The sequence below is a fragment of the Apodemus sylvaticus genome, chromosome 17, assembly GCF_947179515.1.
Source record: "Apodemus sylvaticus chromosome 17, mApoSyl1.1, whole genome shotgun sequence".
Classification (NCBI taxonomy): Eukaryota; Metazoa; Chordata; class Mammalia; order Rodentia; family Muridae; genus Apodemus; species Apodemus sylvaticus.
This window is the reverse complement of record NC_067488.1, coordinates 70,228,549-70,244,029: the sequence shown is the minus strand read 5'-3', so window position 1 is coordinate 70,244,029 and position 15,481 is coordinate 70,228,549. Positions and strand designations below refer to the sequence as shown.

Genomic DNA, 15,481 nt, shown 5'->3' with positions numbered 1-15,481 from the left:
GCACCAGAGGGCATCAGATCTCGTTATGGATGGTTGTGAGCCACCATGTGGTTGCTGGGATTTGAACTCAGGACCTTTGCATGAGCAGTCGGTGCTCTTAACCGCTGAGCCATCTCTCCAGCCCCCCAGATTGGTCTTAAACTCACTTTGTAGCCCGGGCAGACCATGAAGTTGGAATCCCCCTGCCCCCAGACTCCCACATACTTGGGATTACAGATCTCTGACACTAGGCCATGAATTTTGGGTTTTGAGACTGGGTCTTGTTACATTGTAGCTGGTCTCTGCTACTTTGTGGGTTCTTCACCCCGCCCCTGTTTTCACTCTCTGAAACTAGATAGGAGAGAAAGAGGACAGAGGCGAGGGGGAAAGAAAGAAATAGTGCTGGAGAGATGGCTCAGCGGTTAAGAGCATCTTCTAAAGATTCTGAGTTCAAATCCCAGCAACACATGGTGGCTCACAACCATCTGTAACAAGATCTGACTCCCTCTTCTGGAGTGTCTAAATACAGCTACAGTGTACTCACATTTAATAAATCTTTAAAAAGAGAGAGAGAGAGAGAGAGAGAGAGAGAGAGAGAGAGAGAGAGAGAGAGACGGGTGTGGTGGTGCACGCCTGTAATCCCAGCACTTGGGAGCTTGGGAGGCAGAGGCAGGCGGATTTCTGAGTTGAGGCCAGCCTGGTCTACAGAGTGAGTTCCAGGACAGCCAGGGCTACACAGAGAAACCCTGTCTTGAAAAAAATAAAAATCAAAAAAAAGAAAGAAAGAAAAAGAGAGACACATACAGAGAGATACCCCTGAATCTAATTTCTTTCCTTTTTGTTTCTTCTTTGGGCAGGACTACGAACAAACTGCAGCAAAGCAACCCCGCAAACCCACCTACCCCGCAAACCCACCTACCCCACAAACTCACCTACCCTCCCCAACAACCAACACCACCTGCCTCTCTAGACCCTAGCATTCATATACCCTCTGAATTCCAAATATTACACAAGCACAGGAATTATCTACAGCTGGTAAAACCACAACTCTGCTAGAGCACGAGGCAAATCACAGTCAGTTGCTGTAGGCAGTCCAAGTGGCCCCATACCCCACCCTACCCCACACACACAGCTGGGGCTAAAATAAAACATATTCTTAAAATATTTTTGTGTTAGAGAAACCGAAACTCCAGAATTGTCACTAAACTGTATAGCTAACATTGGCCTTGAAATAGTGATCCTTCTGCCTGGGCCTCCTAAGTGTGGGAGTGTGGGCAAGTGTAACCATGTATTTCAAGTCATTTAAAAAAAAAACAAAACAAAAAATAGAACTGGGACACTGTATCATTAATAACTACTCTAATGAGTCATTGTTTTTAAAAGTCTAAAATTATATTTCTTTAGTTTTTTGTGTGTGAATGTATGACTGTGTGTGTTAGTGTGTGTATCTGTGTGTGTGTATGTCTGTGTGAATGTGTATGTGTGTGAGTGTGGAAATGTGTCTGTGTCAGTGTGAACGTATGTGAGTGTGCATATGTGAATGTGTGTCTTTATGTGTGTGTCTGTGAATCTGTGTGTGTATGTGTGAATCTGTGTGTGTATGACTGTGTAAATGTGTGTGTCTGTGTGTGGGAGTGTGTCTGTGAGTGTGTCTGTGTGAATCTGTGACTGTGTGTATGACTGTGTGAATGTGTGTGTCTGTGCGTGTATGTGACTGCATGAATGTGTGTACGTGTGTGTCTGTGTGAATGTGTGTGTGAGTGTGTGTAAGTACACATGTGCCACAGCCTTCAGGAGCTGCTTTTCTCCTTTCACTATGCAGGGTCCTGGGGACTGAACTCAGACCGTGGATGGCAAGTGCCTTTTTACCTGCTGAGCCATTCCCAGCCCCTCACAGATCTTTAGATCTGGAAGCTGGTGGGCCTCGAGTAAACTGTTCAGTCCCTGAAGTCTTGTACTAAGACAACAGCTTCCGTCTTCCCTGAAGTGTGTTTTCTTCTCTTGTGAGGATGACAAGTTTCTGACAGAAAACTGCATCAAGAGAAAGCATTATGGGACAGTACGGACAGACTGACTCTTGTCCCTGCTGCACTCCAACTTGGGAGATAACGGAGGACAGCATTTGCAGCAGAGCAGGTACACAAGGGATTTGTGATCGATAAGAGAAGGTGACACTGTGGTTGCAGAAACTTCCTGCTAGTAGTTAGCGACACCCCAGACACAGTTCCTAGAATTGCTGTCTTCACATTTTTACTCATTCCATAAGTGCAGCAGCTTCATGGCAATGGACTGCTATCCAGGTGAGCCCACCGCCAGTACGGATGGGGCTGACACTAACGTCCTGTTCCCCAAGTGATCCTCGAGCCATAAATAAATAAATAAATAAATAAATAAATAAGTGAATGAATGAATGAATGAATGAATAAAAGTTGCTAGCAGCCAATGAGCTGGCGGAATCAGCGGACTTCCGGGTCCCCTCAGGCAAGCTAGAGGACTGAGGGAGAGACAGAGGAACAAAGCAATCAGCTGTGTGATACGTAGGGTGGAGCGGCCGTAGGCCTCCAGGTGAGAGGCTGGGATGTTAAGCTGGGACTAAGGGTAACGGAGCAGCTGAAGTTCGGGCAGGTGGAGAGGTGATGGGCTGAGAGGACTGGGGAGGGCACGCCAGCCACGGAGGATCGGAGGTGCCCAGAAATTGAGCCAACAATTTTTCATCCATGGATACAAGGGAATCTGGGCTGCAAAGGAAACCTGCCAAAGGACGCCTGTGTTTCACTAAACCCTGCTACGAGACATTTGAGATGATACAAGTATACCTGATACCCTGAATTTTAATGTTATTTCAGCTCTTACAGGTGGGGACTGCAGCTCAGGGAGAGAGCACGCACCTAGCACGCACAAGGCTCTGGGAATGACCTTTAGCACTGAAAAATCAAAGTTATACTACTTTTTCACAGGGAACAGTGGTTTACACCAAGAAATGCAGCAGCATTCAGGAGGCTGAGTCAAGAGTTTTGCTCATAAGTTCAAACCCAAGTCTGGGTATATACATAGTGAATTCCAGACCATCAACCTGGGCTACAGAGCAGGGAGGAAAAAAAATTATCGTGCTAAAGAAACAAAAAAACGGGTTTGGTGGCTCATACCTATAATCCCAGGATGTTGGAGACAGAGGTTAGAGGTTTCAGAGTTCAAAGTCATTCTCAGCTACAGTGGGTACAAGGCCAGCCTGGGCTACAGGAGACCCTATCTCAATATAAACAAGCAAACCAAGGAATGAACAAAACAAAACAAACTGCACGCCTCCATGGCTCCCGCCCCTGACAGACTCTTCTCTCTCCTAGGGCCCTCATTCCATTCCTTTGGACTTTGTAACATTTTGCTTTATAAGTATCTTTTTTTCTTCCTTCTTTTCCCTCTCCCTTTCTCTCTCTGTTTTTGTTTTGTTTGCTTTTCTAGACAGTGTTTCTCTGTGCAGCAGTCCTGGTTGTCCTGGACTCACTCTGTAGATCAGGCTGGCCTGGGATTTGTGGAGATTCCCCACCTCCACCCCCGCCTCTGCCTCCTGCCCAGTACAAATATCTTTTGTGTTTATAACTCTTTCTTTCCCTCAGTTAAATAAAAATTCAAAGATAGGGGAGGTGCCTTCTGATTGGCACCATTCTTTCCTCTACAGTGGTTGGTAGGGTGCATAAAATCCAGGGGTTCTCAGCCCAGCCGTGTGACATCACCAGTTTTCCTGACGGGTGGTAAATCTACTCAAGGCAGATGGTCCTTCTGGACCCAGATCAGCACTTACTTGGAGAATATTTCCACAATGGCGGATGACTTGTTCTTGTTGACAAGAGAAAGTTCCTTGGCTGTTACTCTCAGCGACAGGGAAGTCCACTGCCGTCTACTAAATGGAGTCGATTCCATCTTGTCTACAGACTCTGAGACACCTGTGGGCTAGAGAAAGGAGAGACTATTCAGGACAGGATCCCCAGCGGTCGGGATGGGCAGCCCTGCGAGCGACGCCAGAGAACAACCCAACAGATCTCACTCTTCTGCTGCTTTCCCCAGGTTCATGTGACCTCTGTCAGGTGAGTCAGGATCTTGGGGTACAGTTTCCTGTAAAAGGAGGTCAGAACAGATGATCTCTGAGGACCCATTCCAATTCCATCGTTGTATCACTGACCCTACTGTGCAAACATCAGTTGGCCTTTTTCTGAACTTCAGTTGGTTCCAAGGTCACATTTGGAGTGAAATCGTCCCCTCTTTGGAATAACATCCGGGAGAGATAGAATCAGCATCTCAGAGCGAAGCCCAAACTAGGCTCTGCCTCTCCACAGGGTTTCGGCTCTCTGTCTCTGTTAGTTCCTTCCTTCTTTCTTTTCCGCCCTACCTACCTTCTCTCCACACACACAGGAACAATGGCCACAGTTATTCAGGAGAGAGCTGGGGAGGTTGCTTGGCTGAAGAGAAAGAACTAGCTCTGGAGGTATTGCAAGTTTGTTACTTTGCACTAGTGATATTCGGGGCTGGGATACTGCTCAGCAGGGAGAGTTTGCTAGCACTGGGAAAGCTCTGGGCCTGCACTGCAAAACAGACAAATACAAAATGCTTTAAATTGGTAGAGTCTTAAGTACAAAACCCTGAGATTGAGTATGGTAACCCAGGCCCTAAGGAAGAAACTCCTTTCCCTCTCAAAGGTAGACTGTAGCCGGACATGTTTAGATTTCTGTGTTTGAGGGGAGTGAGCGCCTATGGAAGCCAGGAGGCAAGAAGGGGCCATGAAAGTTCTGTGTGAACATGCAGTGGGGGGAGTCTTTGGTGGGTGGACAGTAAAACACATGGAACATGGAAGTAATGTGGAGGAATACCACAGGTAGGAAGGTTTAAACGGTGGTGATGGGCTTTAGGGAGAAAGGCAATGTGGGGGTGAGGAAGCGTGCCAACAGCCTACTACTTCAGAAACTAAGCCATACGACGATAACAGTTTGAATGGAGGTGCGCCCTGTATGGGTGGGCAATGCAGATCCTAGAAGACGTAGGGTTTGTTTTGCTTTGTTTTTAATTTTTGTTCGATGTGCACGAGTGGTTACTTTGCCTGAATGTATGTGTGTGTGCCACATATATGCCTGGTACCTGTGGGGGCCAGAAGAAGACATCAGAGCCCCTGGAACTGGAGTTACAGACAGATGTGAGCTGCCATATAGGTGTTGGGAATTGAACCTGGGTCCTCTGCAAGAGCAGTTAGTGCTCTTAACCTCTGAGCCATCTGTCCAGTCCCAGGAAACCATGGATTTTAAATGAAAATCCCAGTGCAGGTACAGAACACATCCCTAGAAGTAAGGGTTAAGGAGTCCCCAGAGACACCCAAACCAACGCAAGCTATCACCCTGCTCTTGGCTCCCACCTGAACTAACCAGATGGCAAGGCCCTATTGCTGAGGATACCATACACTTTGGATGCAGCACACAAAAACCAAGGTTGAATGAGCTGGAAGCTGTCTCCATGCTGGCTGGCATTTCAGAGTTCTAGAAGGGGCTTTTCAGGCCACTGGAGGAGAAATGTCACCAACTGTCTTACAGGCTGTGGAGCCTGTGTGCTGCAATACCAACCTGCCAGGCAGGACATGTCCACCCTTGCTACTGAACAAGACTATTTGGTGGGGATGGGGGTGGGTAAACCAATCACTTCCCGATTGGATCTGAGGCCTGCTCCACAGGAAGGAACTCGTGTCTGGTGTCTGGTATGAACTTGGCCAAAAGCCTATGGCTGGGCCCTAGAGGAAATGCACTACCGATGTGTTGCTAAGTGGACAAGTTGACAAACTGCCAAAGAGCAGTGCTGGTGTCGGTACAATGTTACACTGTTTAAAGCAGAATTATACTATGTGTTGTGGATAAGGGAGTGGAGTCCTCAGCCCTAGATGGGACACCTCAAGAGGAGCGGGAAGACAGACAGCAGTGCCAGGAAATGCCATCTTCTGGATGTAACGACTCTCACAATCATGAGCACACAGAAGCTGTGGTCACGTGGACAAGACCTACACACCAAAAGAAAGGACATGGAACTGGGGGGGGGGTGGTTACGTGGGTAAAGACACTTGCTACTAAGCCTAACCACCTGAATGCTATCCCTGGTGTACACACACACACGCACACACGCACACACCACGCACACACGCACACACGGTGGAAAGAGAGAGATGCCCACCGCAAGCATGCTACTGGCATGTACATGCCCTGTCCCAAAACACCCAAACAAAAGCTGGTTGATGGATTGGTCAGTAAGATACAGACGAGGAGAGGAACTGATTGGGAAGCCGTAGAGGCCCTGTAGGAGAGGGAGGTGAATAAGGGTGACCCAGTAAGTATGACCATGATACACTGTATCCAGGTATATAACTGTGAAAATGTTTCAACTTACATAATCTCTTTAGCTTTAGCATCTTCAAATGAAAAACAAGGAAAGCACTTGCCTTTCTAGGATTTTACTATAGATTTAAAGAGATAATATATTTTAAATATTAGTCACACTTTAGTATTGTGAAGAATATTTTAAGTGTAATGTACTACCATTGGCTCATATAATTATCAAGCCTTTTAAATGACTGGGTAAAGTATATATTTAAATTAAGAGGGTAAATCCTCTACACTTAAAATTCCTTTCTGGAATCCCTTCAAGCTGTAGAACACATAAAGTATACCCCTGACACCACTCAGTTCCCACTTGTTAACCTGGAGGTGGGGTTTTCTTGCCCTAGTAATTACCAAAGGAGTTCCAACCTTTGTCCAGAAGAAGTGAGATCAGAAACAAGTCAATACTTCTTATTTGAATAGAGAAAAAAAATACAGATTAAACAGCTGTCCTCTTTACAACCATAGAGCATGGCTGATCTGTAGAATGAATTTGTTAGAGCTGCTCGCCTCAGCCTGGACAATAGCAGAATACAGTGTGCTGAACTGAGCCCTCCAGACTACCTTCTGAGACAACCCTCCATCCCCACTGGTAGTGTGCTGTCCTTCCAATCAAAGCCTTCTCTGAGAATAACACAGATTTGGTTTTGATGACTTAATTCTCATGTTAGGAGGCAGCATTGTACACAGCAATGCAGATGAGCCTAGGTGTGTGAGAGACAGTTATTCTTACAACTCAAAGCTTGTGTTTTTTCTCAAACTTATATTTCTTAAAAATTCATGATAATAGGATGATTAAGATGAAGAGGAAATGACACTCACACAGAATAAGTCAACAGTAAGTGTGAGAGCTTTGAACACGTATGTCTCTCATGTGACCTCAACCTGAGTGTCCCAGATGACATATGTGACACACATGGGCCTCTGTTTCCCAGCATATAAGCTGGCAGACTCACCAAGCATCGTCAGCGTTTTCTCTCATAAGAAAAAGGCAAGGGGGTGGGGGGTGGGAGCAACATGTAATTCTGCTAAGTGTCAAGACCGGAAACCACAGCCGTTGCCCTTCAAGCCAAATTTAGGAAATGTTGACCAACACTTTAAGACAACATTTGGAAAATTTGTGCTTCCAATGTGGGTGTGAATATAAATGTTGTCAGTTCTTTCACAGTGAACCATTATGGATAAAGAGAGAAAAAAATAAACAAGTACACTCTCAAAGTTGTTCATAGAAAGGAAACGCAGAGCCAGCTACACAAACCCACAGTCCCAGCTCCGTCTTCCAGGCTGAGGCAGGAATGCTTGAGACTTGCCTGGGCAGCATGATAAGACCAGGTGCACATGGCACCGCGGCACCCCTGGGCGTCCCTGCACTAGGGTCTTACTAGTTAGGTCTTTCTGGCTGGGCTCAAACTCATAACCCTGCCTCAGCTTTCCAAGTGCTGGGATTACAAGCGTTTGCCACCATGCCCTGGATATATTAGTATTTGGAAGGTTAGAGATAAAGTTTTTTTTTTTTTTTTTTTTTTTTTTTTTTTTTTTTTTAAGGGTGAGGGGCAATCTGGAGAGATGGTTCAGAGGTTAAGAGCACTGACTGCTCTTCCGAAGGTCCTGAGTTCAATTCCCAGCAACCACAGGGTGGCTCACAACCATCCGTAATGAGATCTGGCGCCCTCTTCTGGTGAGTCTGAGGACAGCGACAGTGTATTCATATACATTAAATATAGTTTTTTTCTTTTTTTGTTTTTTTGGATTTGCTTTTTTCAAGACAGGGTTTCTCTGTATAGCCCTGGCTGTCCTGAAACTCACTCTGTAGACCAGGCTGGCCTTGAACTCAGAAATCCGCCTGCCTCTGCCTCCCAGACTGCTGGGATTACAGGCGTGCGCCACCACCACCCGGCTTACATTAAATAAATTAATATTTTTAAAAAAGTTTAAAACACAAGTTCATGGTTTTGATTACTTTTGACCAAAATGCAGGGGAGATCTTAGTCAAAGGTTAGGAGAAGCATGCCTTATATTCAAGCAGTGAGTAGAGCGCACCCTAACATGCTGACCAGAAAGCGCGTCTCCGAAGAGTGCTCATGATTTATTGACTCTGCAGCCATCTACACAATTACAGCACAAGGCCGCGATGTGGTTAGAGGAAATCATACTTGGTTCAGGCTTGGTGGGAGGAAAAGACATTAGCTTGACTTGGGATTTGCAGAATGGAAAGAATGTGAAAGTGAGGGAAGGGTGGGGGGCGGGTATGACTCTGAGGGGGAAGTGTCTGAGGAAGAGTTAGATTCCAGGCAGAAACAGACAGGAGGAGGCCAGGCAGGGAAGAGTTTTGAAAGCCGTGCCGAGGAATCTGGGCCATGTTCCAACAGCGGAAAGAAGTAGCCTGCGAGTGAGCGGAGACGGAGTCTAATCCTTATGTGTACGACCTTTCAGGCAAATAAAAACTTCCCTCAGCTTCCACATTCACATCTGTAGGACGAGTGCTCCAGTGCACCGTGGTCTTCGGCAGAGCACGAGGAGTTTCTGGAAAGACAAGTCATATGCAGACATCGTGTTCTATAAATGCTTATTTTAGCTGACGATGGTGATGCATGCCTGTGGTGGCGGTGGCGGTGGTGACAGTGCTCCTTGCTACCCGCCCCAACGTTCTGTGTTGGGTTGGACAACAGACACCATGTGGACTGCTAGGAAGGAAGACCACTGAATGATTCCTGGACCACCTCGCGCTGCAAACCTATACAGGAGAGTTTTCAGTGAGGGAACAGCGGGCCAGACAATAGCTCAGAGAGTAAACACACTTTCTACCAAGCCTGATAACCTGGGTTTAAGCCCAGGATCTGCATGTTAGAAGGCGAGAACTGATTCCTGGAGGCTGACCTCTGACCTCCACACCTGGGCCATGGTGCACATAACCGTGATTAGAATTTACCAGAAACAAGAGTGACAGCTATAGATTGCTCCCTGCACACCTGCATTCTGCATTAGCAGAATAAAACCAACTGAGAACCAAAAATGTTTTCGAAAAACTTGCATATGCAGGGTATGTGGGTGGCTGCCTGTATTCTCAGTACTCAGGAGGCTGAGGCTGGGGAATAGTCATGAGTTTAAGGTCAGTCAGACCTGTCTCAAGGACCAAGTAAAACAAGAAACCATCAAAGAAACAAAACCAAGAAGAGAGTTGCACCTACACTGAAGGCACAGACTTGGGACATTGTTCCATGATCATTAGACATGACACAACGTGCCATGTCAGGCGTCACAAGTAGTCTAGTGATGGCATGGAGTGCTCAGAAGTTATATGTAAACATCTCGCTATTGATATAAAGGGTTAGAGCATCACAGCTCCCACAAGGGACAGCTGTTATCAGAATAGAGAGCATCAGAGGTGATCATAGTATACATAATAAATATAAAATAAATATATAAAATATACACATAATAAAACATGTATATGTATCTACATATAATATTTTACATAAAAATAGAAACACGCATATCACTGAGCTATCGCTCCAGCCCTTATTCAAACTCTTGACATAAATGCAAATCATATGAAAAAATGAAGCCTTAATAACTTGAAGCCAGGCCTGGTATCACAGGCAAGCACTTGTAATACCAGTATAGAAGGTAGAGACAGGAGGATCATGAGTTTGAGGACAGCCCAGTCTGAGTAGTGAGAGACGGTCCTTGTCACCCAAATAATCCTATAAAACAAGCAAGAAGCTCCATCTATCATACACAAAAGGCTCACTGTTCTTTACCCAGAGACATAACAGACAAGTCTATAGGCATGTCGCTGCCACTGCTGCTGGGAGAACTTCAGTCTGTGGAAATATGTATCTAGACAATAGGATAATTGTAACGCCAACCAAATTCCCAGAGTCAACAGGATGAAGACATTTGTATCAGGACAGAGTCACTTCAGGAGCATGTGACCCTCTTTTATCTCCTTTTAAGGATATTTTGTATAGAAAAGTGTTTGAGGAGCTTCCTGACTGGAACTGCTAACCAAAGGAAAGATGGGGAATAAGGTTACACTTGCTGAGTCCTTTGCCCTAAGTGTTTATATTTATTTAGCTGATTCACACATGACCAGACCAGGGATAAAATATGGAGGCAAACAAGCTCTCTTGCACACAATCTTTCCCCCTTCTTGCCTACAATCTGGGAAAGTAACTGTTGCAACCTTCCTGCTAACCTTTTTCTCCACGCCTCACCCTTGTACTAGAGATTGAGCCCAGGGCCTTGAACATGCAGGACAATGGCACTTCCACTAAGCCGCAGCAACCAGACCCTTGGCTCGGCTCTGTCCCAGAGTTTGCCCTTCTACCTAAGATGTAAGCTATTTCTGATGACTATGTTTCTACATCTATAAATATGTATCTGAACTCACACAAAGCTTTTTTTAAAAAAAGATTTATTTATTATTATATGAAAGTACACTGTAGCTGTCTTCAGACACACCAGAAGAGGGCATCAGATCTCATTATGGATGGTTGTGAGCCACCATGTGGTTGCTGGGATTTGAACTCAGGACCTTTGGAAGAGCAGTCAGTGCTCTTAACCACTGAGCCATCTCTCCAGCCCCCACACATAGCTTTTTAAAAAACATTTATTTATTTATTTTATGTATATGAGTACACTGTATCTGTACTGATGGCTGTGAGCCATCATGTGGTTGCTGGGATTTGAACTCAGGACCTCTGCCTATTCACTCTGATTAGCCCTACTGCCTAAAGATTTATTATTATATCTAAGTACACTGTATCTGTCTTCAGACACTATAGAAGAGGGTGTCAGATCTCATTATGGATGTTGTGAGCCACCATGTGGTTGCTGGGACTTGAACTCAGGACCTTCAGAAGAGCAGTCAATGCTCTTAACCACTGAGCCATCTCTCCAGTCCCACACATAGCTTTTTAAAATTACTTTTTATCTTAAGCTTTTTCCTCTCACATTCATGTTGCTCTTACAGCACAGTCAGACTACAAGTCCTCACAGGCTACACTTGGACATCGTCCATCCATTGCTCCGGCCTGACTCCAGCCCCAGCCATTTCCTGAAGATCACTGAGGAGATCTTATGATCAACACAAGGACCACAAGACCGGCCCTTGCCTTTAATCCCAGCTCTCAAGAGGCAGAGGCAGGTGGACCTTTGTAAGTGTGAGACCAGCCTGGTCTACAGAGTGAGTTCTGGGACAGCCAGGGCTACACAGAGAAACCCTATCTCCAAAAACCAATCTAAAACAAAACAAAAAGCCCAAAACCAAGAGGCAGGAGCCATGTTTTATCTGTTCTTGCCTCCGCCTCCTGGGGGCTAGGATTACAGCCATGCTTTAGACCTTACTATCTTGTCATCTCCGGACTAATTAGTCCCTCAATTTTGAAATTATCTTTTTAATGGAGGTCTCCTGATGCAAATCATTCTCATTACCTCACAGAAGCCTCCAGGCCTCCACTCAGCCCCGTTCCCAGCGTCACTCAAAGCTCAGTTTCTCTTCTCCTTAAACTCTCACCTCAGCCATGGAGGCAGCGCAGGGTGAAGGCGTCGGCTCAATGACCTGAATCCCTTGTAACTACATGGTGAAGAGAGACAGTGGAGTCCCCTAAGTTGTCTTCTCATCTCCAAACACACACTGCGACATGCATGCATGTAACATGGTATACACATACACACACATACACCCACATACACACACATATACACATATACACACACACACACTAAATACTAAAAATAAAATAATACTGATCATACCATACAGTCTGTTACTGTTAGCTTCGGCTGAATTATTATTATTATTATTATTATTATTGGTTTTTTTGGATTTGTTTTTTTGAGACAGGGTTTCTCTGTGTAGCCCTGGCTGGAACTCACTCTGTAGACCAGGATGGCCTTGAACTCAGAAATCTGCCTGCCTCTGCCTCCCAGAGTGCTGGGATTACAGGCGTGCGCCACCACCGCCCGGCGGCTGAATTAGTTTTAAGGATTTATTTTTATGTTATATATGAGTATCTTGCCTTGTCTATGTATGTGCACCTTGTGTGCAATGCCTGAGGAGGCCAGAAGAGGGCATCTGATCCCCTAGAAAGGGAGATTCAGAGAGATATAAGCTGCTGTGTAGGTGTAGGATCCAAACCCAGGTCCTCTGGAACAGCAGCCAGTGCTGCTAACCACTGAACCATCTCTCCAGCCTCTGGTTTGGTTTCTTTGAGAGTCTCATGCAGTTTAGGCTGGCATTAAATTTTCTATGTAGCTGAGGCTAACGAAATTCCTGACTCTCCTCTCCCACCTTCCAAGTGCTTGAATTACAGGCCCTAGCCAATCACCAGAACCAGCAGGTATCTGTCAGTGAGTGAAAGGGCCTCCGGCTCTGAAGTCTCCTGCTGGAATCAGCTATGTGCTTAGACTAGTGCTTTCAGGGGAAGGAGACTGAAACACACAGCTTGTTTACTAAATAAATCATTGCAAACTATGAGAAAGCGCTGAAGACAGCAGACATGTCCTTAGCGCTGCACCCAGAGCAGCTTGTCCCAGTCAGCGCTGTTGACATAACTCAGGTGTTTCCTCATACATGCTAATGAGTAACTATGGCTCGACAGAAAACAGCCAGTGCAACCAGAGAAACCGAAAGGAGTTAAGATGAGAAATGAGAAACGAAAGAGAAAAGAAATTTTATTCAGTAGGTCATAAACTTAAGTATACACAAGAATCACCTAGGAAACTTGTTTAAAATACTGACTTTTTGGGTTCTTTCCCATGATTCATCAAGTTGGAGAAGAGTCCAGGAAGACCACATTTTAACCAGAACCTTGCACTGATTCCAGTAGTCAAGGTTTTCCTCCATCAAAGGCTGGAAAACACAGAATTAAAGTGCTAGAAGGGAATATGTATTCCAGAAAAGTAGGGAAGGGGCCACATAGACCACTCCCCCAGCATCCAGAAATCGTCCTTTAAAAATAACCCACCCAGCATGGCAGTTCCAAGGCCGTGATCCTAGGACTCGGGAGGCTGCGGAAGGAGGGCTGTCGGCAGCTCCAGAGCTGCCTCGACACACAAACACAACAGCAAACACAGCAAAGCAGCCTGGGAGCTCTTGCAGCAGGGTCTGGGCTTCCAGCTCCAGGAGGCAGGCCAGGAGCTTAAGGCTAGCCTGGGACAGAAAACCATCTATTAAAACAACAAAAAAGGGCCTGAAGTTTAAACATCGAAATCGTCCAATGTGATGCTTAATTCCTAAGCTCACCTAGAACTTCCTTCCGTGCCTAGACAGCATTAAAATGATTCTTCTTTTTTTAAATTTATTTATTATATGTAAGTACCCTGTAGTTTAAAGAATTATTTATTTTATGTATGTAAGTACACTGTAGCTGTTTTCAGACACTCCAGAAGAGGGCATCAGATCCCATTACAGATGGTTGTGAGCCACCATGTGGTTGCTGGGAATTGAACTCAGGACCTCTGGAAGAGCAGTCAGTGAATGCTCTTAACTGCTGAGCCATCTCTCCAGCCCTTGAAACGATTCTTGAGAAAGACATACAAAAGTAGCCAGGTGTGCTTACACACACCCGTAACTCCTCATTCTGGACTTGGAGGCAGGAAGATTAGTAAGTAGCTCAAGGCCAGCCTTGGCTACATAGCAGCCTTGGCTGGCCTGGGCTACTTGAGAGCCTGTCCTAAAGGGAACAAAAGGGGCTGGGGAATTGCTCAGTATTAGAGGATGCACGGTTCTTGCAGGGGACCTGGGTTCTGCTACAAGCACTCCTGTCAGGTTCACAAACTGCAGGCAACTCCAGTTCCAGAGACCTGAAGCCTCTGATCAGTGCACAGAATTCCCACACAAACACACATGCACACACACAATTTTAAAAATAATAAAAAGACTGGGCTAGAGTGGCCTAGTGGCCCAGTGGTTAAAGCTGATTTTTTTTTTTCAGATGACCCCAGCACCTATGTGGTGGCTCACACACAACCTGTAATGTAACTCCAGCCCACACAAACAAATAATAAAATAAAAATTAAAGATTTTCTTTTATTTATTATTTTTAATAATAAATTAGCACTTAGGAGGCAGAGGGGGCACATCTCTGAGAATTTGAGGCCAGCCTGGACTACAGAGCTAGCTGCAGGTCAACCACGGCAAAGTAAGACACTGTTTCAAAACAAAAAGTATTTATTGTTTTAAAGCTGAGTGGTTCAGCAGTAGGGCACCTGACAGGCCTTAGGTTAACCCCCAGCACTTGGGGCAGGGAGGGAAGGCAAGGGAAAGAAAAATACACAAAAGTCAACGTGAAAGAAGAAGACAGCTCTTCCTCTCGCCACCTAAGAGTTCCCACCTGCTTTGTGCGGCACAGGCTAGGACAGTGAGGAGCCAGACAGATAGCAGTCCACAGTAGGAAAAGGGGTTAATAAAAGACAAAAAGAAGGTGCTGGAGAGATGGCTCGGTGGTTAGGAGCACTGACTGCTCTTCCAGAGATCCTGAGTTCAGTTCCCAGCAACCACATGGTGGCTCACAACCATCTGTAACGAGATCCAATGCCCTCTTTCTGGTGTGTCTGACAACAGCTATAGTGCACTCATATACATAAAATAAATAAATAATTCTTTAAACAAAACGATACAAAACTTAGATGTAGAGTGCTTGCCTAGCATGCACAACCCCCAGGACTAAACACAAAACAAAATATTAAATTAAAAAGCAGTTCAGTGATTTGGCCTGTGACCTCTGGTACTCAGTCAGGTCCACGTTTGTTTTCACTGGCAAGCCACAGTCACGGAGCCTGAGGGGGGCTCACACCAAGAGCTCAGTTCCTTGTCTTCTCCCTTTTTCCCACCTATAACCGCAGGTCATCAAACGCCCCCAGCTGTGAGATCTTATTCTAACGTCCGTATTCTCCCGGCCTATTTCTCAGGCTCTCTCTCGCATCTGTTCTGTGCTATGGGAGCCAAACTCACACAACCTATGGTGCCAGAGACTGAGAAGATTTCCAAAGTGGAGACACCGAAGCCGCTCTCTTAGGAAGGCCTCAGGAGCGATGGGTCCTGCGATGGGTCCTGGAGATCAGAATAATCTGCATGGCAGCTGGAACAGACC

General features: G+C 45.7%; 1 protein-coding gene across 2 annotated transcripts in view; it reads right to left on the bottom strand.

Moving 5' to 3' along the window:
* Positions 1 to 15,481, bottom strand: part of Lima1 (LIM domain and actin binding 1) — a 98,880-nt gene that overhangs the window by 59,678 nt on the left and 23,721 nt on the right. For both annotated transcript variants that reach the window (XM_052160168.1, XM_052160169.1), the window contains exon 2: positions 3,779 to 3,927. In XM_052160168.1, coding sequence (XP_052016128.1) covers positions 3,779 to 3,897 — 119 coding nt within the window. In that variant the 5' untranslated portion in view covers positions 3,898 to 3,927. The remainder of the gene's footprint in view (positions 1 to 3,778; positions 3,928 to 15,481) is intronic.